The sequence below is a fragment of the Suhomyces tanzawaensis genome, assembly GCF_001661415.1.
Source record: "Suhomyces tanzawaensis NRRL Y-17324 unplaced genomic scaffold CANTAscaffold_6, whole genome shotgun sequence".
NCBI classification, from domain to species: Eukaryota; Fungi; Ascomycota; class Pichiomycetes; order Serinales; family Debaryomycetaceae; genus Suhomyces; species Suhomyces tanzawaensis.
This window is the reverse complement of record NW_017963641.1, coordinates 1-25626: the sequence shown is the minus strand read 5'-3', so window position 1 is coordinate 25626 and position 25626 is coordinate 1. Positions and strand designations below refer to the sequence as shown.

Here is a 25626-nt window from a genome sequence, read left to right as displayed (position 1 = left end):
GGTACAGTTTTAAAATTAAACTTAGTATGAAAAGATCCGGCCCCTATTACGAAAATTGAGTTTCCCGTATTACGAAAAGTTCCGGGCCGAGGGTTCGAATGTTTTCTAAAAACACTGTATCTCACTTTAGCCTTACCTACCACTACTAATGCTCCAAGAAGCGGGCCACCCATCCAGGACTCTAAGAAAATGTCTTACACTTTAGCCTGGATACCTGCCAAAATCCGGTGATACGACACACCACCTACCACTATCTGGGATACGAACAGGCCCTGGAACATGGCAGCTAGGCGCTTTAGCGTTCATGTCGTCTCTTGCCCCGTAGTGGTCATCGTCACAGAAACTTCACTAGCTCGCACTGCCCTGCCGCTACCGTGCCAGGCTACCATTCCTCGCACCGCCCTACCAGCGTTCACTAATTCCTCGCTAAACCTCACTAATCTCCCAGCGAGCCCCCCCGCCATAATCGCGCAGCCCTGCCTCTAGCGAGGCTGACCTGAACCACTAACGAGGCTGACCTGAAACTCCTCGGCCCTGCCATCTATCTCCGGCTCAACTTCCTACCAAAAGCTCACACCCAAAACTCCCCACCCAAAACTACAAAAACTGCCCTTCTGCCTCGTCTGCTGCCGCCATCACTATCGGCACGGAATTCAGCAAGCAATCTAGCTGAAATTGACTTTTCGCCTCACCCGCTACAGTGCGATTGTGTTGTCTCAAAGATAGCGGCTGTCACTCAATCCGCTAGGTGAATATCCAGCCGGCAATTATCACCATCCACGTCCCGTTTTCTACATTACTAGTCGTCAGACTTCCTCACACCACACATACGAGCTCATTGCAGTAAAGTTCACCACATCAGTCGTTTTCTGAGATCGTGATATCATGGCAAAGAAGAAGAGCATATTCGACGGAATGAGCCACAACAACCATCGGCCTGGCGCTCCAGGCACCTCCAGAGACCACCTCCACACAGGCAAACCCGCAGGTAGGGCAGTGAAAGCACAGTCAAAGGAACATAGCAGACAAAGCTCGTCCGATGACTTCTTGACCTCGGGTGTCTACATCGATCACCGCAAGCACGATGACTTGGTGCTCCAACATTCGGCTCCAGGGAGGTCCAGAAGGAGAGCTACCCACCAGCCCCAAAAGAGGGGCTCGGAAAGCCACATCCAAGATACCCCAGGGCTGCCTATATTGCCCTTAACGAACCAGAACCTCCAGAACTTGATCAAAGGAAACGAAAACTCGCCCCGCACAGAAACTGGGAGGTCCCGTCTCAAGGAAAGACCATATGGATCTGTCGCGTTAGATATGGACCAATACGCCCGTGAACAATCCCAGCTTGCCAAAACCCTGGCACTAACCAATCCGTTCAATAGGGCTGATCAGGTGGACAGGTTGTCCTTGCCTCATGGCGACGATGACGATGAAGAACGTCTCTCGCTCAATTCATACGAGTTTGGTGCTTCCAACCCGTCGTCGGAACATTCGAGTGACTCTACCTCGTTGGACGACGTTTGCTTCCCCGATTATTACGACCAGAACGGTCCAGACAGCAAAGATAGCTACGAATGGCCCGACTTGAAGGTCTTAGAAGAGTATGTAAAGGAAGAGCTAGAGGAGTTTATGGAATCGAAGGATGAAGAACAAGTACATTTCAATGTGGACTTTCAAAAGAGAGCATCGCACAAGAATGAGAGTCCAGAAAACCTGCCAACATCTAGATACTTGGGACATGTTGAGAGCAATGAAGATACCCCATTGTTGAACAATTATCATGTTAATGAAGTTGATTCTTTGGATCTGATGAGCAATTCACTCAGAATCAGACCCACTCCAATCCAACCATGGGAAAAATCCAAGGAGCAGATCCCTACCATTTTGAGAAACCAGAACGGACCTAGCAACTTCCAAACAAAACAAGCAGGCAAGGCACCTAGGTATGATGGTAAACTCTGTAGGTTCACTTATTTCAGAGAGGACCTTAATACTACAATTCATTCACCAACTATAAGTGGTTTGATTGGGGAAGATGAATCAAGCGATGAACCCACAACTGTGGATAAGGCTTCCGATTTGCAAACTACTTCCCAGCATGATGATCAAGATGATGGAATTTATTCCAAGCTTCAAGAATTGTTTAGACCAATTCGCCCAACATCACTCTCTAAGTCACCCTCTAGTGCCAGTGTATCTAACGTTGCAAGTCATCATGAAAATCACAATTCTTCTGGTATCAATTTGAATGGTAACGCATTGGAAGTAAAACCACTCACGAAGGTCGTGAAGCAAGCATCTAAGGGAAATGAATCGCCTTACCCTGATGGAGCAGGCTCGGTTGCCGCTACCTCAGAGAAACCACCAAACTCTCCATATTGGTTGGATGTTTTAGATCCAACGGAGGAGGAAATGAAGGTTTTATCGAAAACATTCGGAATACATCCATTGACTACTGAAGATATCTTTTTGGGCGAAACCCGTGAGAAAGTTGAACTTTTCAAGTCATACTACTTTATTTGCTTTACTTCATTTGATGTCGTTTATGAAAGACGGAAACAAAGAGCCAAGGAACAAGAAAAGAAACTTAACAAACTCCAGGAAATGTATGAAAATGCTGGAACTGGCGACGGCAATGATGCCAATAGTATATTTGGATCTCCTGAACAAAAATCTAAGGTATGGGGCTTTTTCAGAAACTGGGTCAATAAGAAGTCCTCCGATACAAGGAAATCTACGAGCCACTCATATAATAAAGTTCCCACCAAGGGTTCAGGCTCTATGAAGTCCAGACAAAAGAAAATAAGAGAAGGTGAATTGCTGCCATTGAACATGTACATGATTGTTTTCAAAGATGCTGTGATTACCTTCCATTTTTCTGCCACTCCACATCCAATCAATGTTAGAAGACGTGCTCGTTTACTCAAAGATTATTTGACGGTCAGTTCTGATTGGATATGTTACGCATTAGTTGATGACATCACAGATTCTTTTGCACCTATGATTGAAAGTATTGAAGTCGAAGTCAATTCCATCGAGGATGCAATCTTGAAAATGCATTCAGGGGATTCGGATTCAGATGATGATTCGGATCTGGATTCGGATCTGGATTCAGACGTTGATTCCCACTATGGTCGCAATATCAACGCTAGAAGAAGAAAAAAGAGTAACGAGAATCAGAAAAATACAGGGGAAAACGTATTCTTCAGGCGTAAGAGAACGAAGTCCACTGTTGACCACAGAGTCGGTTCCAGATTCAAGAACTTTCCGATTCGCTCCTCATCTTCTAAGAGCAGCTCGAAGAGTAGTCGCAGTTCCAAGACTGAATCAAAGACGATTGGATGGAAAAGAAAGGGTGATATGCTTAGAAGAATTGGAGAGTGTCGTAAGAGAGTCATGTCAGTGTTAAGGTTATTGGGTTCCAAAGCCGATGTTATCAGAGGATTTAGCAAACGTTTCGGTGAAGCCATTAATGAGAGTCGTGATGGTACCAAGAGTGAGATTGGTATGTACTTGGGTGATATCCAAGATCATATTGTCACCATGGTTCAATCATTAAACCATTATGAGAAACTTCTTGCACGTTTCCATTCCAACTACCTAGCACAAATCAATATTGACATGACTAAGGTTAACAACGATACCAACGACGTTTTGGGTAAAATCACTATTTTAGGTACTATTGTTTTGCCTATCAACGTTGTGACTGGTTTATGGGGTATGAACTGTGTGGTTCCCGGACAAGAGTATGAAGGTCTTGCATGGTTCTGGTGTATTGTTGCCAGCATGATCATATTCAGCACAATTGGTTACAATTATGCCAAAAAGGTTACCGGTTTGTAATTCTCATGTATAGATTTAATATGAAGAGTATTTTTCCACAAACATATACGTGTACGTAGAAAGTGTTTAACTCGTTCCAATTTCAGATACTAAATAATTATGCCAACGACTTTTCATCGAAAGCAGATATCCTGGTTCACAAAGTGAATTCAATTACTGTTTGCTAACCATGAAAATGCCTAAAAGCAACTTCCTGGAGATACTTCCAAGTGGTTCTGGTCTCTTTCGAAAAAGTGTACCAAATTGAGCATAGTATCTTTAATCCAACTGCACTACAAAATTATATGATTTTCACGCTTGAGCTAGGAACCTGGTGAAATCAGCAATTGGCTCATATCGATGGGTGTGTAGATGAAATTACAACTACGATCAATTGGTGAAAGAGAACTTTTTGGCAAGATATCCTTAGAAAAATGCAAGAACAATTGTAGCAAATGAAACCAGAATTCATTAGGTTGAAGGAATATTACCACCTTCACCTGGTTTTTCTTTATAAAAAGATTTGACATACGTCTGTTTACGTTTTCAAATACTGCAGATGTACCGGATGTCTGAAGTGTGGATGTTTTCACTGGAATAAAGTTCTTGAAAAACTTTCATTTTGAACCTTTACCTATCCCTGAAATTACATTCTTTTCCGTAATTTTTTGAATCAGAAGAGGCATGTCGCTGTCGTATCAGCAAAATGTAGCATCGCTTCAAATTTATTATCATTAGAAACATTCTACGCTCGGCTGGATTTTCTGGGGTGGGACTCGCTTATGCACCAAGGAGAACCGTCTCAAACACAACTTGTTGCATGCCACCATGTGTAATCAACATAAAGATTATAGAGCTAAATACTATACTGTGACAATCTTTTGAAAGCAAGTGTGGAGACCAGGAGTAGGAAAAGAATGCTAATTGTAAATTCGACATAGGGTACCGCAATACTCTTGAGAAAAACACACAACCTCTTAGTCTTAAATATAAAGACTCAAGTACCTTGAAATTTAACTCAAGTTCTGTGTGTCGAAATTAACAAATGGCTAGCATAGGTGCTATGCACCTGGCCAAAATCCAAAACTAAAGCAAATATACAATGCATAACTCTGGCGAAATCAATTTTTCTCGGCTTTTCCCCGGGTCTGATTGAAAAGCAGTATTTGTATCATAAATATGGATAAGATGTATCAAATCTTAGGAGCTTCACTAGCCCATCTCGCCAAACCGCACACGATTTTACGGGCCCTCCGCTTCTAACCATGCCAGGGCTGTGGGGCCCTGTGCAGGAGACAAAATATCCCATGCAAACGAATATGACACGGTGAAATTAGCGATTCATTCCACCCTCCCAGAGAAAACTATCCCAATTCCACTGCCACCATGAGTATTCAAATGCTGATCATCTTCGGATTGCTTATCCTGCAAATGTCGCTTCTTGTGGTGCTTCTTCTGCCCTTGCCCCACATCGTCAGGGTCAGGCTTATCAAGATCAGTGACAGCTTGGAAAAGAATCCCAACTTCACCGTGGTGTTGGTATTTTCCATCATCCTCTTGGGTATGCAGTTCTTGGACTGCCTCAACAAGTTGAAGCGGTTCACGGACCACGGCGACGTGTGGAACCACGACCAGATGGCCAGCAAGTTCTATGCCCAGAGAAACCTCTACTTGACTGGAGCTGTGTTGTACTTGTACTTGGCCATCTACACGGTGGTTCGTACCGTCAAGAAGTTGGTGGCCAAGGAGTCTGAGTACAGGAAGCTTGCATCGGTGCCCCAGCCCTCGGAGGACGACGAAGGCGAGATTGCAAAGTACCAGCAGTTGATCAAGATGAAGGAGCAGGACATCGCCGTGTTCAAGAAACAAGTGCTGGGAATTCAAACTGCGTACGACGACTTGACTCCTGCCCCCCAGTCGGGGTCCAAGAAGCTGGACTAGTCGAATACTGATTCCAGACTACATGCATTTAGTAGATAGGAAATATGAAAACACAATAGGTACAAAATAGCGTGGAGTATACCCAGAGGGCACACGTAGGCGTAGTGACAGCACAGAAGGTGCTTGCACGAGGTAATGAGTACAACAGAAAGTACAAAAAGGTCCTCAGGTGAATATGAAATAATCTAAATTCTTGAAAATTCAGAACTTAAAACTGATCCAAAGTAAGTGAATAATTATGGAAATCGGCTGGCTAAAGTCATTGTAGACTCATTGCATCAGGACTAAATGGTCCTTTGTAGGTAGCTGGCCAAAATCAATGTAGACTCACTTCATAAGGACTAAATCTGGCCAATTACCGTTCTTCTAGACAGTATGGCCACTGTAGTTTCCACTGATCAAGTTTCTGACCACTGGGATCTCGCTACCTTCTCCGTCATAGATAACGGTGTTCTGGAGGTATGGGTCGTGGATCTGGAACTTGAGCTGCACCCCGGACTCATGTTCGGAAGCAATGCCCTGGGTGAGGAATCTAGCAATGAGTCTCTCCTCCACAGCACCCTCTCCCAATACAAGAGGGTTTGTGTATCTCCAGGTGATTCTATTTTTGTCCTTGTTAAAGGATCCAGTTGGCTTGGAAGAGGCAGAGGTGGTCTTGACGTCCAAATTCAACGCCACGGACACCAATAAGTTGCTTAAAACAACCCTGCCCTTGATGGATGGGTTCAACTTCAAGTTGATCATCAAACTAGCCTGGTGGGGCTCATACTTCCACACGTGTTGCACAAGCACAGGGACCTGGCTCTCATTCAACTTGGCCAAGTACTTCAACCCTCCCAAAGTCTTGGATAAAACCTGCGAAGCGTTGACCTCGAATTTATTTTCGGCTACTTGGTTCATGAAGGTGTTGTTAACAATGGTCTTTTCGAAACGGTTTGGAATATTGAGAATAATCGGTTGCGCTGGAGCCTCACCATCTTTGCTATTATAGTTGAAAGCAATTTCTCCGATGATCTGAGACTTGCTCAACTTACCATCCTTGAAAGTGACGTTGGCAACCTCGGCAACAGACGAGTTAAGACCAGAATGTTCTGCCTGTTTGTTGTCGAAATGCTTGAACACGTCGTTGCTCTTCAAAAGAGAGCTTCCAGTGTTTTGCGAGATCAAGGCACCTGGAGTGTTGTTCAAGTTCCCAAAGCCGTTGGATGGTTGAATGAACGATTCACGAGCACTTGGTAAATTGTGGAAAAGTTGCGATTGGACGTCCTTACGGTTTCTGGGTTGGGCTGGTTGTTGGACCTCCTCTTCGTGGTGGACCACTTTTCTGGATGGAGGTGGAGGTGGAGCACTCAGAGAGGCCTTGGCTGGAGAACTGTCGACGATTTGTGGTTCGGGAAGATCTGGGCCTGTCTGGAAGCCGTGGGCTTGTCTTGGGCTTGTTTCGATAGGAGCATTTTCGTCGCCAGCTTCAAAGCTGTACTTTCCAGAGCTGCTTTGTCTTGACCTTGGCAAGCCCAAACGAGGATCACCACGGGCCTGAACCTCAGGAGTAGCACTGTTCAAAGAGCCTAAGGCACCTTGATTTTGGTCCACGGAAGATGGAACCTTGGGGGGTCTGGAAGGAGGCTGGTGTTCTTCCTTGAATGGACTTGGTTCTTCAGTAGGAGCCAAATCGTGTCTTTGAAGCATCGATAACCTACGGCCATTCGCAGCTAACTCCTCTGGCCCTTCTTCGTCGGACGACGAATCGGATCTGTCGTATGGCACGACATTTGGAGACTCAAAGGTGGCTGATTCTGGTTGAATCTCAGCTCTCACTGGGGTTTGGGCTCTGATAGGTGCTTGAACAGGAGCAAGAGGTTGCGCTGGTGGTGGTGCTTGGACCTGGACAGGAGCTGGACTAGATTTGTTGGCAATTAACGGAGCACTAGATGATGAAAGTGGAGCCGAAGTTTGGCCAGAGCCAGCAGGGTTGGTATAGTATTTTGGAGATGGGAACGACTGAGGAGCAGAAGTGGCAGGCGTGGCGTCCCTGTTTGAGTTGACACCCGAAAATTCCGATTGTCTTGATTCAGGCTGGACTTGCTTGGAGGACTGTTGCTGAGAACGTCCTGACTGTGTGCCTTGTGGGGCACCATAAAGGTCCACAGACGAAGGTCTTCTGACAGAGTTGGTTCTTGAGATAGACGAAGTCCGGTTCAAGTCTTGACCAGGAGTAAACACGCTGGCAGCAGGCAACTGGCTGGAGGTTGTGGTATGGACAGACTCGGTTTCTGGAATTGTATCGGCAGAAAAGCCCTTCTTTTCGGCCTTTGACTTACGGCCAAAAATTGAACCAACCTTGGACTTGATCTTGGAGCTCCTCTTGGTGGAGGTAGAGCTGCTACCTCCCGAAATAACAGATTGGTTGTCAGGTTTATAGAAGCTGCTGAGACGCTTGTTTTGCTTGGAGTAGCTTTGCTGTTGCTTCTTTTGAAGATCCTGCTGCTGTCTGACAAATCCGTTCTCGTTGGAGGCCTTAAAGTTGGTGGATACAACATATTCTAAGTAGTGGTTCAACTCGTTGGACAACTTAAAGTTGTTCAAGAGATAATTCGTGGAGTTCACGTTGTTTTCTGAATCCTTGGTCAATCTAGTGCTGTGGAATTGGAAATAGTTCAACACGACGTCAAACAACAATTGGATCTCAAAGCCCTTGAAGTTCTCGAGGTTGGCAAACGATTGGGGTGCCTTGTAGTTCCATTCAATTTCAGCACTGGAGTCATGGTGGGCCAACTTGGTGCTGATTTCCTGAAGCTCCTGACTATTGATCAACAATTCTGACAATCTGACATCCTTATCAACCACATCTCTCAAAGGACCGAGTACGTCGAGCTTCAAGCTCTTGTACAAAATCTCGTTGTTGGCGTGTTCAACTTGGAGAGAGCTCAACAAGCAGTTCCAGATTCGAGGAAAGTTACCGTACTCTCCGAAATGATCCTCTGCAAAGAACAGGGCACCCTCATCGTGCAACTTCTGAAGAACTTGGTTGTGGCTTTTGAGGGCTGAAGTATAATGGGTGAACCAATTTATGAGTTTCTCATCAATCAATTTGGTGGTTGCGTCTAAACTGTTTGGCAAGATGTTGGCTGCCTGCTGGGGTGTTTTGGATGTCAAAATGGTGGTGGCGAATCCTGAGTCGCCTTGGGCAGTTTCCGACATGTTTGGTACGGAATGAGGCTGGGGTAATCCGACGAGTTGATGAGTTTTGGGGGTCAATTGATACCGTTCACTAGCTTATTTTTGATGTTACCCAGAAAGAATCTTTTGATGAGTCTGAAGGGTTGTTGATTAGATTGATGGAGACGGTGAGGCGGAGTGGAGCTGAGGATTCACGGCGTAGATGGCCTAATTGGCCGTATGTTCCGCTTTTTTCAGTGGGGAAATCACGTGGCCGGATGGGTAATCGATCGGAGGATCCGAGTCCTATCCGCAACTTCGTAAGATCGATTAGTGTGCTAATGGCTGTTTCGTGAGGAAACATCAATAGAATTACATAGTTGTGGTGTGAGTATTGTGTATAATCTCGTAAGAAGCAGGAGTTGGGTATTTGGAGTATGGAGGAGTACAATTTTTTTTATCCAATTTCTACTTCAAGGTATACTTGTAATATTTTGGTGTTTTTTAACCAAAATTAAAAAAGTACATGAGCTGTCTGAGTCTTGTCATACCTTCATGCAAACAAACGACGGATTGCTAAGTGGGTATCTTGTCTTCCTCTAACTACAGCGCTAGAAAATACCTTGATAGAGACAACTGATTCATGTATCAGGCCACATGACATGAAATGCGAATCGCAAATGATGTGAATACGAAAATATGAAAATTCCACCAGGAGGAAGGTGCTTTTGATTATGCTATACATCATAAAAACATATTGTATCTAAATTAGATTTAAACTCAAAACCGAAACAGCTTAATATTAAAGTAGAAGTAAAAACTTTTCAATACTCTGAACTATACTTAGAACATGGCAATAACGGCAAAGATAGCAGCAACAGAGCCAGCTAAAGCAGGCACGTTACTAGCACCTTGACCGGCTTGGGTAACCGAAGCGGTAGAGGAAGCAGCAGCAGAAGATGAAGCAGCAGAAGAGGCCTTAGCACCAGAGGAGGCAGCAGCAGAGGATTCGGCAGCAGCAGAGGACTCAGCAGCAGCAGAAGAAGCAGCAGCAGAGGATTCGGCAGCAGAGGATTCGGCAGCAGCAGAGGATTCAGCAGCAGAGGATTCGGCAGCAGAAGAAGGAGCAGGAGTAGTTTCTGGAGCAGAAGTAGATTCTTCAGCGGCGCTGGTAGTCTCTTCTGGCTGAGAAGAAGAGGTGGTAGCTGGGGCAGAAGTAGATTCTGGAGCATCAGAAGTTGTGGTAGCTTGAGCAGCAGCAGCCTTCGATAAGTCATCGGAAGCTGAACCAGGAATAAACCAGTATGGGGATGGTGCACCAGCGGACTGACATTGGGAAACGGCCAAACTGGTAGCGCCTTGAACATCATTACCCTTACATTTAGAAGCAATACACTCAGCAACGGGACCACCGAATTGTGGCATAACACACAAACACCCAGTGTCCCAGTATGGACATGGGGTGTTTCCAGTAGTTTCTCTTAAACAGGATTGGGCACATTCAGGTGTGTCAGCGTAAATTCTGTCAGCAAAACCATTGATGGAAGCAGTCTTTGGAACTTGAGGGTAGGTAGCATATGGATTGTCGGTGTCAGCAGCAAGAGCAGGAACAGCGAGGATAACAGCGGCAACGAATTGGTACTTCATTGTGGGAATAAACGATTGAATATGATTGATGAAAAAGATAACTCCTAGCGAATTTTTCCCCAATTTATAGACAACATCTAAAATGGTTCTTGAATTCGCTCGTAGGATTTGACCGCCAAAACCACTAGAACCGTCCGAGTATGGTCGGTGAAGTTCGCCTTATTGGGAAACGAAATTCCTCAAAGTAGCTATCCAAATATTGAAAAATCTTATAAAACTTATTAGTACAGGTCTCATTCAGCCAATCGTAATTGTTTACTGATCGGTATCGGTTTATGGCTTCCAAAATAAGAAAGTGAGGTGAATACCAGAAGCTTCGGCTGGAACTCTATACCTACCCGTTTCCCGAACTCACGGCACTTGCCTAATTAGAAAAACTAAATTAGGCAACTGAAACGGCTAGTGGTGGAAACATCGGTGATGCAGGGTTTTCGCTGTAGAGTCCAGATCGTTTAGATAACTCTCCAGTGCGACATTTTAATGCAACTCTATAATATTTTTTAGCAGCAAGAAAGTCTAAAAAAAAGGGAAGTTTATTGCGCGTTGTATGACATTGATCCGAATATCGGCTATATCCGCCCAACTTGTTGCATTTGGATGCAAAGGTCAATAGACCATAACCTCGGTACTTTATTCATTATGGGATTCAGAGTTGAATCTTCATGATGTGCATTATGAAGATAGTTCATTACAGTGCAATTTTGGTATTCACGAGGTTTTATTAAGCATACTATTAAATTAGAGATTTAGCCTATTTTGCAATTCGTCCTATCATTTTGAGTTAACTTAATTCTTCTAGAGAATTTCGTCAGCACTAAATGATACTAAAGGAAGAGTGAGAATAATGAGGAGATAAAAACTGCAAGGGCACTGGCAGCCAACAATCCCCCCGAATTCTTAGTAGAAGAGGAAGATCCGGAAGCAGTAGCAGAATTGCTTGAGGATGAAGACGAAGAGATTTTGGACGAGGAACCGCCGGAAGAGCTTGTTCTAGAGGAATCTTGGGTTGAAGATGCAACTCCAGAGCCACTCGAAGCACCAGAACCGCTTGCAGTTGTAGAAGCCGAAACACTGCCAGTAGTGGAAGCGTCAGCACTACCAGCTCTAGCGTTTCCAGCAGCAGATGAAAGCTCAGTCGAAATGGAACCAGGCATCATCCAAGTATTGGCACCCACACTTGAACACAAAGATGTAGCCAAGCTAGCAACGTCTGCAACATCAGAACCTTTACAATTCTGCGCAACACACTGAGCAACTAGACCAGACCATTGGGGCATAACACATAAACATCCAGTATCCCAATATGGGCATGGTGTATTCCCAGTACCAAACTTTACGCAATCTTGAGCACATGAAGGTATCTTAGAGAAGATTGGGTCGGCAAAACCATTGATCGAAGCAGTCTTTGGGACTTGTGGATAAGTCGCATAATTGATGGCAAGTGAAACCGATACGAAGTATGATAATAAGAGTATGAACTGCATGTCTGAAGTGATGTTAAATCTGAAAACGTTAGACCTGGAGGGTGGCAATGCCTAATTAAATATCAACTTCACCAAAAGGGACTGCAAAATTAACTAATGTCTAAAACAAATCCGGGCCGGTAATTCCGTCGGAAATCTTCCGAATTGTACAAATATGAAGGGTCCTATAATTCAATGAAAAAGTCTATTCTCTATTGTAGGCAGTCAATTTCGCAAGTTATTTTGCCAATGGTAGTAATGCGACATCGGATGCAAAGACAATATTTTTTCTTGAAAAATCATGTACGATGCGATGGTTGGGCTTCCCTGGTCTATCAATTATAGTTTAAAAAATCATCAGATTTCTACTAATAGTGAAGAATAGTGTATAGGTAGAATATTAGACTTTGATGACCATTAATTGGTGTGAAAGCTCGAGTTAATTCCAGCCAAGCAGTTGATATCCTTTTTTCCCTCTCACTCTACCCAAAATGGCAAGTGATATACATATTTATGCATATCGCTAAATGTGCGAGAATATTTTATCTAAAGCATCAGTTTTAACTGAGTGGTTTTGGATACAGCCAATAGTGCGTCTTTACTCATTCCTGGCTTATAACTGGCCTATTGCTTTCAGATGCTGCTCTTACAGGCTGCTTGAATGTCCGATATCTCCATGAACTCCCTAAGGAGGGCCTGCGCCAAGAATCAAGGGATGCTTATAGATAATCAGTAGTAATATATACTCTGGCTCTAAGCACGGTTTAAATTACATATTGATTGTTATCGACTAAGCAAATACTCGAAGATTAAATCGAATTTGACTGCTAACATGGTTTCACTGATTCCTTTCAATTTGCAGTACCATGTTGAAGTAAAACGAAACAACAAATATGAATGGCTAATGTTTGTCTTAACTGTGTTAGTTTTCGCTCTTCATGGTTTATTATTCCATTGGTTACCAGGATATTTCAGAAGTAAGCGAGATCCAGAAGGAGTTAAGTATCAGAAATTCTTCAAGTTTTTGAAAATTTGGGATAGTTGGACAAACTGCATTGGAATTAAAGTGCCCTTTAAGAAAAACATAGTTTATTTTCAACCAAGTCTTGTTCTTCTTGCCTTATTCCATAGCGCAGTACTGGGAGTCTTTTGCATTGTTCAAACTGTCGACTTGGATTATCAGCCAAGACAATATATTATTTGCAAAAGGATGCTGAAAGTTGCAGTTGGAAACCTACCAATGATTATGATCTTATTGATGAAGCATGATCTTGTGACAGCTATTTCAGGATTACAACATGATCGATTAGTATTCGTTCATAAGTGGCTTAGTAGATCAATGTGGGTTTTAATTACGACTCATTTTCTTTTGGCCATCAAATATTGGTTAGATTTGAATTTTCCAATTATGCTTGTTATTCCACCTCAAATATTTGGCCTGATATCTTATGTTTCCTTTGTGTTTCTCACTTGGGCAAGTAACAAATGGATCAGAAAGTGGTCATATGAGTTTTTTTTAATCCAACATCGAGTTTTTGGTTTTATCATGTTATTTCTTGCCTTCATCCATAACCCAGGGAATCGTGCTGCTGTTCTCATATCTGTACATTTACTTGTATTTGATAGGGTCCTTCTGAAAGTTCTAGGAGCCGTCCATCGTAGAATGTCTCCTACGAAAGGATTATGTGATTTTGAGATCTTGGACAATGATACTTTGCTAGTCACAATCCCGGTGAAGAAAACCAAGTTTGCAAAAAAAACATGGTATACAACTATCTTACCAAAGTTCAGCACCTGGGATGCCGGTCAGCACGTTTATCTTAATGTTGGAAAAATCAGTTTCTTTCAGTATCATCCTTTCACAATTTCCAATTTAGAGGAAGATGGGGAGATAAAGCTAGTAGTTAGGAAACAAAAAGGTTTCACTAAGAAGCTTTATAACAAGCTTATCAAGATGAAACAAGAGGAGATGAACAAAGGTACGAAAAATGAACTGGAGGAGCCTAACTCAATAGAACAATCGGAAGATTATGAGATGGATCATATCGAAGACGATCTCACAGCTAATTATACAACTGAAGGTAGCTCTAGTGACACATACGACGAAGAGCACAATATCTCTATTGAAGAGAGTCCCAGTCACAAAAACAAATTACAACTAAAGGCACAATTTATTGGTCCTTTTGGTGCAAAGCATCAACCATTTCTAGGCTTTGATCGTTGTTTATTTATAGGTGCGGGTTCTGGAGGTTCATTCACCTTTCCGGTGGCATTAAAGCTTGTACAAGATATAAAACAAAGGGATGAAGCAAACGACTTTTTATTCAGGCCAGCTAATCAATTTGTTCACTTAGTGTGGATAATAAGAAACAAGGAAAATGAGCAATGGTTTCAGCATATGATAGAGCCTTTGTATGATTTCATACAGGAAGGCAGAATCAAATTGACTATTTATATCACCCAGGAAGAACCAGAAATCACTCAAGAAAGAGGCAATAATGAGAAAACCAGAATATTTAAAGAATCTGTTGATTCTATTGAATTTCAAACATCTGTATACTCTAAGGAGAGGTTTGCCATTGAGAGACACTACGGTCGTCCAGATATTTCGAACTTAATTAATAGTCATGCGAATGTGCTCTCTGATTCAGTCAACACTAAATCATTATCTGTTTGTTCTTGTGGTCCCGAGTTATTGACAAACAGAATAAAAGTTGAATGTCAGAAAAGTCGTTGGGTGAAGGATGCTCCAGATATTTACTGTTACTCGGAGTCATTTTAAGGATTTAGGAAGTTTTAATTTTCAATAAATGGATAGGAAGGCTTAAAATATTAGTGTAATCAATTCTATAGAATTAGCTCGAACGAGAATTAGAGAATTTGTTAGGCAAGAAAAGCGCAAAACATCGAAACTTGTCCTTGGGGTTGATAGTTTTGAAACTGGTAGCTGCAATGCTTTTGAAGTATAAGCATTGTAAGTAAAATGGGAGTGTAATTCAAGACGAACTAATACTCTCGCCGCCGGATTTGAACTTAAACGGGATTTTGTCACAAGCAGAAAAAGCACCCGATACATTTAATTAGTCCATCATGAAAGATTCTACTCAGCCAAAATGTAACTATTATTAAAATTTTAAGGTTTTATTGTTTTCACCGAGAACCCACTAGCGCAAAAGAGAGGTAATTACTAAATCTGACTAACACAAGCAACAAGAAAAAAATCTTGATTTTTGTGAGCCAATTATTCTACAATTCATTACTCAAGGGAAGAAATGATGCACACCTACTTGAAATGAGGTTTGATCATTAGTTAATGAATGAAATAGACAGCAGTGCTAAAACATCTTCTGTCAAGATTTTGAAGAGCTGCAAACTTTGCAAAATCAAAGTAGAGTGCATGTAGTTTGGTAGACCTTACCAGTGGCAAAACCGAAATATCCTCAGATCTGTCACTGAGCTCAATCATAACATTCGTGGGCCATTTTCGTTCATACTCCCGATGATCAAGACGCCCCACTAATCTAACTGCGCTGTAACGAATGTGTACAGACTGTGCTCAGAATAACCTCACCTGATTAGCAGAATTACATGTTCATCTATAACAATTGTATTAAAATTTTGAACGTACGGTATACTACATTAAAGAACTGAATATTATCAACTAGGATGCTTCACTTTCTTGAGTGGTCACTGACTGTACCATCATCTGGACTCAAAGCTCCAGAGTCACTTGCGTTGACTCCATCAAATGTTTTTGGCTCATCAGTATCATGTTCCTTAGAGGTGGCACTTGCTTTCAACTTAGCAATTCTTGGTGCAGTTGATCTTACTGGCTCAATAACAAATGGACTTTGTTCTGGGTTGACCATCTCATCTTCTTCGAAGTATGCATGTTCACCAATTTGTGCCAAATCGGTACCCAAAATTTCTTCATCTTCGTGCAATCTAATTCTCAATTTAGGAATTCTGTCCATAATCAATAAGAGAATAGAAGTAAGAACAAACGACCACAAACCAACTGAACAACTACCAGCAAGCTGGTAACCCAACTGCTTGTAGTTGTGGTTCATCCACCCTCCAGCAATCTCAGTTGCAGGATCAGCAGCAACTGAACCATCAGAAGCAGTAACGTAGTTAGTGGCAAACAATCCAGTCAAGAAGGATCCACAGATACCTCCGATACCATGCAAAGCAAAGACATCCATACCGTCATCAATTTGTAAAATGTTTTTAAGATCAACAGCAAAGTTACAAAGAATAGCTGGAACAACACCGAAGACTACCGATGTGTAGACAGGAACGTAACCAGCAGCAGGAGTGATACCAACCAAGCCTGCAATTGCACCCATACACAAACCAACAGTCGACCACTTACCACCAGTTCTGAAATAGTCAACGAACATCCAGGTCAAACCTCCGGATGCGGCTGCAACATTGGAGTTGACACATGCGTACCAGGATCTGATACTAGCATTTCCGGTGGAACCTCCGTTGAAACCAAACCATCCAAACCAAAGGAAAACAGTTCCAAGGACAATTGAGGAGACAGAGTGTGGCTTATATTTTGGAACCTTGCCAGTTGCAACTGGATCGTGTCTCTTACCTAAGATAAGAGAATAAGCCAAGGCTGCGAAACCGGAGTTTTCGTGCACTGGACCACCACCAGCAAAGTCAAGAGCTCCCAACTTGAACAACCATCCGGTTGGGTTCCAAGTCCAGTATGCAATTGGACAGTAAACAACCGTCAACCAACAGAAGAGGAACACCATCATAGGTCCCAAACGAGCACGTTCACAACCTGCACCCACCATCAAAATAGCGGTGGTGGCTGCGAACATACCTTGATAGAAACAAAACAAAATATCAGGGATGGATGTGATAGCACTTGGAGCACCAAAGACCTTCATTAAAGCGAAATTGTCCAAGTTACCAAGGATTGGTGAGCCAGATGTGTGACTGAAAGTCAAGGAGTAACCCCAGAAGAACCACTGGAAACCGGTGAGGCAGGCTGCCATGATGGAGGCCCATAAAAGGGAAAGAGCGTGTTGCTTTCTTGAGAGACCCGAGTATAATAAACCCACTCCAGGAATCATAATCCACACTAACGCAGCTGAGGCACCAATCCATGCCATATCAGCCTTGTCAAATTGCTTGTTGAGGTCGACAACAAGAATGTCGCCCCCAGTACCTGTGCCAGTAAAATTAGTATCAGACATTGTTTACAGTACCAATAACCATCTTTTGTTTGGGCATGATAATTTATTTATACAGAGAACAAGATACATGTTAATCAAAGACATTTACGATATATATTATCGAGAACCAATCAGATGCGAGCTGCAAAACGGCAAACCCAATATTTTTCGAGATTTGCGATAAGCACCATGCAGGATATAGTGCCTCATTTCACCTTTCCCATACAGCTAAGAAAGATTTGATGGCTGGTGCTCATGTGTTACAAAGTAGAGCATGAATGCAGCACCCCTTTCGGGTCTATTCCAAGATAATTGACCTAGTTTCATGGGAGGATATCTCCTTGTATGAAAGTCATTCTCATTTACGATTTCGCGATAAGAAAAGCCGTTCGCGTGTGCCGACAAATGGATAGTAAAATCTCTTGTGTTGACTTTTGAGCCTATGAAATCTTCCCACAGGGTATTTCAAACAATAACTCGTTGCCTTGATCAAACAGTCAGAGGAGCTTAAGGCGTAGTACATGCACTTCCATGATCATAAGCATCGATCAGCAGACATTGTATAGGATTTACGCAGTGCCGATGTGCAGATAATGGATAACTGATCACCGCACTTTCCTCGTCTCAACGAGGGTGAATTGGGCCGCTACCGGAGATAATTTTAACATAAATCTAATCGGCCTAATCTGAAATTAAACATATTGATTGGTTGTTACTCCACATATACCCCAATCCCTGCCAAGACACCGTTGGGGAATAGTATCGGAGAGGACCACTAATATGCCCGGAAGAGCCGAGATAAGGCTAAATTAAGTTTAATGTAGAAGTATCAAACCCCATCTCATATTTGGACAAAGACGAGGATGTTTATGCTTCAGCTCTACTTACGAGCTGAATCCAGGCCGGCCTCTAACGATTTGGTATTGTCCATTGCATACTCACAATAGAGATTCTTTTTATTGGGACGCCCATCTTGCTTGAACTGGTGAGAAAAATCAGGTGCGGCTATTGTCCACCCAAAATCAGGGTCTGGAATCGTTTGCCTTCAATCCGAGCCAACAGATTAGAACCTGACAGTCATCCAAGAGATGTGTGAAAAGACATGAAGGGCCAATTCTGGGAGCCATGCAGTTCTAGAGAATGCCTAGTTGGGCACCAGTGTGTACTCACACCCAGTGAGATGACTCAGTTATAGACTAAGGAAAATTGAGTTTGCTAACTTCACTCCCTTCCAAAGCTACATATACTACCACACTTTCAGATCATAAAAAGCTGGTCACAGTTTGGACCTCCAGTGATGAAAATTCAGGACCTATGCTCTCAATTATTGACATAAAATTTACGCAAGAATCCATCCATGGCTGCTTAACCAAATAGAATAGAGTAGATGGATGAAGTCCATGAAGAAATCTGTACTTAATTATCAAACACTATGAGATATCCAAAGTAACTTTCCGTTTAGTAGTAAGGGATTTTTGACATACTGAACTTCTATCAAGGAGAGTCCATAGAACTTGAGAAGATGCAACGTCTGATCTTCCCATCTTAGGCCATTAAATCTGGCCACATTCATCACGCGTAGGGCTTTATTAATGCCAGCTGTACTGGTCTAGAGTTAAGGATGAATATTCTTCGCTAGATCCGGGATCTAGATCTATAATCCATAACCTATCTTGCTCTAGAGGAATACTGTGTTTGATTAGGGATCCTATTCTTGCCACAATAATGGCTATATTCTTGCGAAGGAGCAAACATCAATGAAGGGTTATTAGTACAGATATCGTCAGCTACTCTCTTTAATGGACTAATGAATTGTTCTTTTCTTGATTCCTCCAACTAAAGTTGATCGGTTTGGAGTCATTTTTACAATACTTGTAGCACTTCCATGGAATTGAGTAGAAATTGGTTAACCAACCAAAAAACTCGTTTACATAGCACTTAGCTGGCTCGAGTACCATGACAGTTATAATTAATCAGCTAGGCTCCTGAAGTTTCTATTCTCCTGATGATGTAGGCGGTCTTTCTTACAGGAATACTTGCCAATTAACTCTTGCATATACGGTTATTATGGAAGCATTTACCTAAATGAACATTCGACAGCTCAAAGTATTATCTGTATTCACAATTAATAATCTAACCTAGCACCACCATCTATAGACCCTATAATAGAATGGTTTTGTTGACAATAATTCTTTTTCTTCCGCAATCTCTTGTCTAAGAACATCCAAGTCTAATTCTCTTCTGCCCGTATCAATGTCAATATCCTTTGCTCTAATATACCAAGTCCAGTTCTTTGTCCAGACCTTATGACCTAGGTAAAATACAAGAACAATTGGAAAACTTAGATATGACTGAAAGAAATCAGAAGCATTAGGCTTGCCTTTCAAAGGAAATAAGGCAATCCAGAACTGTGCAATAAGAACCAAGATGTTAAGTAACACACCATAGATTGCTCCATATACTCCTACTTGAGTAGTGTAGGAGAGTTCCGAAGTGTCCCTTCCTTGAACGTATAAGGCCCTTCTGAATCTTATCAAACAAAAATTAATCGAAGCCCAAGTGAACAACGACGACAACCCCGAAATTGCCAATAACCAATCGAAAACGACTCCCGACTGCTTTGACGCAGTTAAAAAGCAAAGTAGACCGAACACATCTTGGACCAAAATTCCAACCAACGGACGACCTTGTTTGTCAATGTAACCCAAGATGGATGGAGCTTGACCAGAGGCAGCGAGAGCAGCTAAAGTTCTCGACGAACCAAACACAGCTGAATTGCCCACTGATATAACAGAAATCATAATAACCACATTAATGACAGATGGTAACCCTTTGATACCTGCATTCACCACTGAGATCACAAATGGCGATGCAGATGCATCAACAGACGAAGTTTTGAACAACCTCTTGTCGTTGTATGGCACCAAGAGTCCAACCAAGGTCAAAGAAACAATGTAGAATAAAGTGATTCTCCAAAAGACTTGTTTTGTAGCTTTTGGTAACGATTTCCTTGGATTTGCCGATTCTGCAGCAGCTAATCCAGCCAATTCAGTACCTCCAAATGCAAAAGCTGCATTAACAAAAACAGTACAAACACCTTTGAATCCATTAGCAAATGCTCCAGGATCATGCCAGTAGCGCCCCCCAATATACCCTCCTTTGGGGCCGCCACCACAAACAAGCACAATCCCTAGAATAATATATCCTAGGATAGTAACAACCTTAATTATTGCAAAGAAGAATTCTGCTTCTCCATAGCCCCGAACTCCAAAAAGATTAATTGCAACAACCAACACATAAAAGATCACCACCAACGCGGCAGAGTTAATTGTAGAATTCCAATATTTGATGGTAATAGCAGCTGCAATTAACTCTAAAGGCATCGTAACCAACCAGCCAATTGCGTAATTCCAAGCCATAGCAAAGCCCCAAGATGGATCAATGAATCTAGAATTATAGGTGAGAAATGAACCTGCAACGGGAAAAGTAACAGCCAATTCTCCCAAGGATTGAACAGTACAGTACATCATTGTGCCAGTGAGTAGGTATGCTATCAATAGACCAGCTGGGCCAGCAGTTCTCAATGATCCCCCAGAACCAACAAACAAACCAGTCCCAATGGCACCTCCAATTGAAATCATCTGAAGATGTCTACTCTTTAAAGATCTGGATAATGGTGATTTAGCAGTTAGGATTCCAATTTTCTCAGCTTCAGATAACTCCATATTTATACCGAGATCTTCGAAATCAGCTCGACGAAAAGAGTCCTTGAACCCAGCCCAGCCAGTGAGCTTAGGGGAAGGATCTGTTTCTTCGATAGCACTTATAATTATTCCACCATTCTTGTCGATAGATGAATGTTCACTATGATGTTCTTTGACAACCATCTTTGCCCAGACAATTACATGCAGACGATCTGATTTTTATATCAAATCAGGGACCAGGAGTGCATTTGAGAAAGCTAGTTTTATTGATAACGATAAGAGACGGAAAACTGTAGTTTTGCCAAGAAAAGAAATTTTGACAGATGTCAAATAATCAGGGTCTTCCTTTTGCCTTCCATTCGCAATCACCAGCGAATGGTGTTTGAAACAATCGACTAGGTTAGCGCATTCATAGCATGAAATGTCTATCAAAAGAGCTTAAGCCAGCATATCCTCTCAGCCAACTGTTTGGTAATTTCCACTTAATCCCTCAACATCCTATCCCCAAAGTGAGAAGAATTATACGCGCGATATTTTCGTAGAGTATTAAGTTTTGTGTGTGCTCAATCAACGGCATCCAGTCCTAAAAACAAATTGCCTGCAATCAATACCGCCCTTTCGCAGTTGTAATCTCACATTGCACCATTGATGAAGGTCAACTAGAAGAATTATGGATGATTTCTATTGGACAACAGCAAAACGGGATAAGATGACTTCTTTTGGGTGAGACGAAAATCATTCCGCATTAGGTGTACTATCTTATCGTATAATTTGAGCCACAGTGGTGTGAGCTGATATCGAATTCAGACTGGAGATTAATCAAAAAAAGATGCGCAAACCCGGAATCGAACCGGGGGCCCAACGATGGCAACGTTGGATTTTACCACTAAACCATTTGCGCAANNGAAACTCCGCGACGGGGAATTGAACCCCGGTCTACCACGCGACAAGCGGTAATTCTAGCCACTAAACTATCACGGATTTTTCTGTTTGTTCTGAGGAATAAATATAACTCACAAAATTATAGATGAGCTTATGTAATCAATATTTGGTACACCATAATCCATAAATAGTAGCATTTTAATGATGTGTTTTCCATTTTAAAAGGTACCTGATCATAGTATTCGAGCTCTGGCCAATTATTTGGCAACTATAGTGACATCTAGGGAGCAGATTATAAAATGCTTCCCTTTAGCAAAAAAGAAAAAAATTTACAAAACTCAGACAAAATCCGAACGTGTTCTGACTGTAATTTGTCTCATATGACATAAATTAGCGGCCTGTTCACGTACCAGGAGTTAAATTATCCTACAATATTAGTCTTGGACAGATAACTGACAACTCTTCTTTCAGTGAGGAGACATACCTCCTATTAGAAAAACATCCAGCCAGAACTTTAGTTCGGGAGAGCTTTGTAACAAACGGAGCACAGAGTAATATGCATGTGTAAGGATATATCAGCCTATAATTAGAATGGTTAGCAGGTTATTAGACCAATAGAATCATGCTCCAACAATTGTGCCACATTTCGCGATTATCTTGGTTGCGGAATTCTAATTATCATTTAGCCATATTATACGAGTGCACGTGATTGGAAGAATATGATGCAGATCTTTATAACTGGCGACTAATTCCAACCATCAATAATGTGAAGGAACAAATTAACATCCATTTGCCATGACTGGTCAAAAGAAACCCAATTTTATTGTGATTGTTGCTGATGACTTAGGTTTCACTGACTTAAGTGCCTTTGGAGGTGAAATTGATACACCAAACTTGAAACGTCTTGGAGACCATGGATACCGCTTTACCGACTTCCATACAGCTTCAGCATGCTCCCCTACAAGATCTATGTTACTCTCCGGCACTGATAATCACATTGCTGGATTGGGTCAAATGGCCGAGTTCTCCAGGGGGTTTCCCGAGCAATTTGGTGGGAAACCAGGTTACGAAGGATACTTGAATTACAGAGTAGCGGCACTCCCTGAAATTATGCATGATTCGGGCTACTATACGCTATTATCTGGAAAATGGCATTTAGGTTTAACTAAGGAATATTGGCCATCAGCCAGAGGATTTGAAAAGACCTTCACTCTATTACCCGGTGCTGGTAATCACTATAAGTATTTTCCTCTTGATGAGGTTACTGGTGAAACTGCTTCTTTCATGAAGCCTTTGTTTGAAGAAAACGGTGAAACTATTGATCCATTTTCCCTTCCAGAAGATTATTATAGTTCTGATTATTTCACCGACAGGTTTATCAACTATTTGAAAGATGACGATAGAAAAGAAAGACCTTTCTTTGGGTTGTTGACGTTTACTGCTCCTCATTGGCCATACCAAGCGCCCGAAGAAGTCATCAAGAAATATAAGGGAGTTTATGATGGAGGTCCGCAAGAGCTCAGGTCAAAAAGACTAGCCAATGCATTGAAGTTGGGAATTATTCCCGAGGGTGTGGTTCCTCACCAAGTTGAGACCCAAAGAGAGAAAGCATGGAAAGACTTATCGGACGAAGAAAAGGATATCGAAGCTAGGATCATGGAGACATATGCTGCAATGGTTGATGTTGTGGATCAAAATATAGGGAGACTTATCAATCACTTAGAAACTGCTGGTGAACTAGACAATACTTTCATTCTATTTATGTCTGACAATGGTGCTTGTGGAATGTTGATGGAGGCCTTGCCATTGAAGAATGAGAACTTTAGAAAGAATATAGAGAAGAACTATGATAATAGATTGGAAAACATCGGGAAAAAAGATTCTTTTGTGTGGTACTCTGATCAATGGGCACAGGCAGCATCTGCACCATCATATATGTATAAAATGTGGGCCAGTGAGGGTGGAATTCGTTGTCCTTTAATATTGCATTACCCAGATTTGATCAACAACGAAAAGAGAGGAAAAGTAAAAAGAGAGTTTACAACGGTTATGGATATTTTACCAACTATACTAGAGATTGCGGGCATTAACCACCCAGGGGAAGTCTTCCAAGGAAGAAAAGTGGTCAAAGTGAGAGGTCATTCTTGGTTAGGTTATCTCAAGGAAGAGCAGGAATCTGTTCACTCTGAAGATTCCGTTGTTGGATGGGAGTTATTTGCTCAACAAGCAGTCAGAAAAGGCAAATACAAAGCTTTATTCATTCCAGAGCCGTTAGGTCCAGAAAAATGGCAGTTGTTTGATCTCAGTACAGATCCTGGGGAAACACGCGACTTATCGGAGGAATTAAGCTGGAAGTTGGATGAGATGCTTAATCATTGGACTCAGTATGTTGCAGAAACTGGTTTGGTAGAATGTACTGGGCTATTCAAATACGAATATGACAAGAAAATATTATATGATTAATAGAATTCGAGATTATGCCTTACAATGGAATTCAGGACAATTAAATAGTTAAATTTCACCATAAAAGTGTAAGGGAGCTTGCACAAGAAGTTTCACGATGATATTGTAAATCATTAGTTCTCTAAAGAAAGGGGAAATTCAGAACCCCAGAGTAGAGAAAAATGTGTTAGGAACAGCTGTATATCGTGGTCACTAATTCTTCAGTATATCAAATCAAACGACTCTAATCTCCAGTTGGGAATATGTCACTGTGTCATGTGAAAATTTAGGAATTATAATATCCTGGTAGCGTAAAATCATTTTAAACTCTTACTACGATAATCGTGCTCTATATTGTTGTTCTAACCAGTCTCAGATGCACATAGATTGAACTAATTTAAATTACCAGTTGACCGTTGTCAATTTTGGTAGCCTTCGCAGTATTCCGATTTCAAATAATATTGAGATGTAGGGAAATGCTGGAAGATTAACCAATTCGCTGCGGTAGGTAATCACAGATTGAGGGAAAATGGCACCATAGCGGTACTTTTGAATTAAGCAAATTAGTAATGTGAAATTACCAATGGAGGGTAGTCAAAAGCAGTAGATGCAGAGATATCTTTGATAGTGGTGATTAGCCATAAGGTATTATCATATTCAAAGTCATCTCATTGATCTTAGGGTTATCGAGCCTGGTGCTGATAGGCTTTACATTCGTTGTTAGTAATCCGTAAGAGCACGCATATTGAGAGTGACTGAAGTGCCAATTTAGTATTGGAATAGCACACCGGCAAGAAGGTAACGATTATTTCTAAACCGGGATCTACTGAATCGAGAAACTCGATATTTGAAAGATGGAATGTGTCACAGTACAATACTGTTTATCAGAAGTGTTGGTGAATTCAATCTTCATTAAAGTTAAGTAACTAAACTAGATAGCCCATCAAAATCACTGGAGACAATTTTATTTTCTATAGTCTGCAAGAGAAAACACAATAGCCAATTTGGCGTCTCTATTATTAGAAGAGGCTTATCAATGGTATTTCCTATTTCAGAGATGAGAAGGTGCATGAAAAATTAGCCTAGGGGCGAGCCGCAAAAGTAATGGCTGCTTATCAAGATTATGGGATTAACAAACAGCTAGCATTTTCCCCACTGAAGTGGAATTCGTCGGAGTTAGCTTAATCTGCTCAAGCTATGAGAAGAATTGTAAAGGTTGAGAAATTTAAAAAAAAAGAAAAGAGCTTGGGATGTAGATTCTCAGTCAAGAAAGAGCCACCAAAAAAGGATGTTTTCAGAGTATGGTAGTAAGGATGTTTTCAGAGTATGGTAGTAAGGATGTTTTTCCAGAGTATGGTAGTAAGGATGTTT

General features: G+C 41.8%; 8 protein-coding genes and 2 non-coding genes across 10 annotated transcripts; 4 read left to right on the top strand and 6 right to left on the bottom strand.

Annotated features, from left to right (window-relative positions):
- Window positions 1-885: 885 nt before the first annotated feature.
- MNR2 (putative Mg(2+) transporter) lies at window positions 886-3843 on the top strand (the record flags this gene model as incomplete). The annotated part of the gene is made up of 1 exon (XM_020206874.1): window positions 886-3843. One exon carries the CDS (start codon window positions 886-888, stop codon window positions 3841-3843), a length of 2958 nt encoding a protein of 985 aa, XP_020062809.1.
- A 937-nt stretch (window positions 3844-4780) lies between these two features.
- CANTADRAFT_279185 (uncharacterized protein) lies at window positions 4781-5951 on the top strand. The gene has a single exon (XM_020208218.1). The coding sequence runs from the start codon at window positions 5209-5211 to the stop codon at window positions 5761-5763; it is 555 nt and encodes a 184-aa protein (XP_020062808.1). The 5' UTR covers window positions 4781-5208; the 3' UTR covers window positions 5764-5951.
- Window positions 5952-6129: 178 nt separating this feature from the next.
- Window positions 6130-10569, bottom strand: CANTADRAFT_7189 (uncharacterized protein; the record flags this gene model as incomplete). Its single annotated transcript, XM_020211075.1, has 2 exons — window positions 6130-9034; window positions 9773-10569. The coding sequence occupies 2 exons, from the start codon at window positions 10567-10569 to the stop codon at window positions 6130-6132; spliced, it is 3702 nt and encodes a 1233-aa protein (XP_020062807.1).
- An 824-nt stretch (window positions 10570-11393) lies between these two features.
- On the bottom strand, window positions 11394-12053 carry CANTADRAFT_22812 (CFEM domain-containing protein; the record flags this gene model as incomplete). Its single annotated transcript, XM_020206873.1, has 1 exon — window positions 11394-12053. The coding sequence occupies one exon, from the start codon at window positions 12051-12053 to the stop codon at window positions 11394-11396; it is 660 nt and encodes a 219-aa protein (XP_020062806.1).
- An 811-nt stretch (window positions 12054-12864) lies between these two features.
- On the top strand, window positions 12865-14814 carry FRP1 (Frp1p; the record flags this gene model as incomplete). Its single annotated transcript, XM_020210987.1, has 2 exons — window positions 12865-14011; window positions 14141-14814. The coding sequence occupies 2 exons, from the start codon at window positions 12865-12867 to the stop codon at window positions 14812-14814; spliced, it is 1821 nt and encodes a 606-aa protein (XP_020062805.1).
- A 787-nt stretch (window positions 14815-15601) lies between these two features.
- MEP2 (ammonium permease) lies at window positions 15602-17417 on the bottom strand. Its single transcript, XM_020208217.1, has one exon. The coding sequence runs from the start codon at window positions 17246-17248 to the stop codon at window positions 15704-15706; it is 1545 nt and encodes a 514-aa protein (XP_020062804.1). The 5' UTR covers window positions 17249-17417; the 3' UTR covers window positions 15602-15703.
- Window positions 17418-19071: 1654 nt separating this feature from the next.
- On the bottom strand, window positions 19072-21423 carry CANTADRAFT_26779 (amino acid permease). Its single transcript, XM_020207882.1, has one exon. It carries the CDS (start codon window positions 21112-21114, stop codon window positions 19366-19368), a length of 1749 nt encoding a protein of 582 aa, XP_020062803.1. The 5' UTR covers window positions 21115-21423; the 3' UTR covers window positions 19072-19365.
- Window positions 21424-21761: 338 nt separating this feature from the next.
- CANTADRAFT_t181 lies at window positions 21762-21832 on the bottom strand. Its single transcript has one exon. It is a non-coding gene; the product is annotated as a tRNA-Gly (tRNA).
- An 8-nt stretch (window positions 21833-21840) lies between these two features.
- Window positions 21841-21912, bottom strand: CANTADRAFT_t180. The gene has a single exon. It is a non-coding gene; the product is annotated as a tRNA-Asp (tRNA).
- A 653-nt stretch (window positions 21913-22565) lies between these two features.
- On the top strand, window positions 22566-24629 carry CANTADRAFT_68591 (arylsulfatase). Its single transcript, XM_020210986.1, has one exon. The coding sequence runs from the start codon at window positions 22609-22611 to the stop codon at window positions 24274-24276; it is 1668 nt and encodes a 555-aa protein (XP_020062802.1). The 5' UTR covers window positions 22566-22608; the 3' UTR covers window positions 24277-24629.
- The last annotated feature ends 997 nt before the right edge of the window (window positions 24630-25626 follow it).

What these genes read in the sequence shown, in the direction of transcription:
- CANTADRAFT_279185 (XM_020208218.1), top strand. Translation starts at nt 5,209, where the DNA reads ATGAGTATTCAAATGCTGATCATCTTCGGATTGCTTATCCTGCAAATG.
- MEP2 (XM_020208217.1), bottom strand. Translation starts at nt 17,248, where the DNA reads ATGTCTGATACTAATTTTACTGGCACAGGTACTGGGGGCGACATTCTT.
- CANTADRAFT_26779 (XM_020207882.1), bottom strand. Translation starts at nt 21,114, where the DNA reads ATGGTTGTCAAAGAACATCATAGTGAACATTCATCTATCGACAAGAAT.
- CANTADRAFT_68591 (XM_020210986.1), top strand. Translation starts at nt 22,609, where the DNA reads ATGACTGGTCAAAAGAAACCCAATTTTATTGTGATTGTTGCTGATGAC.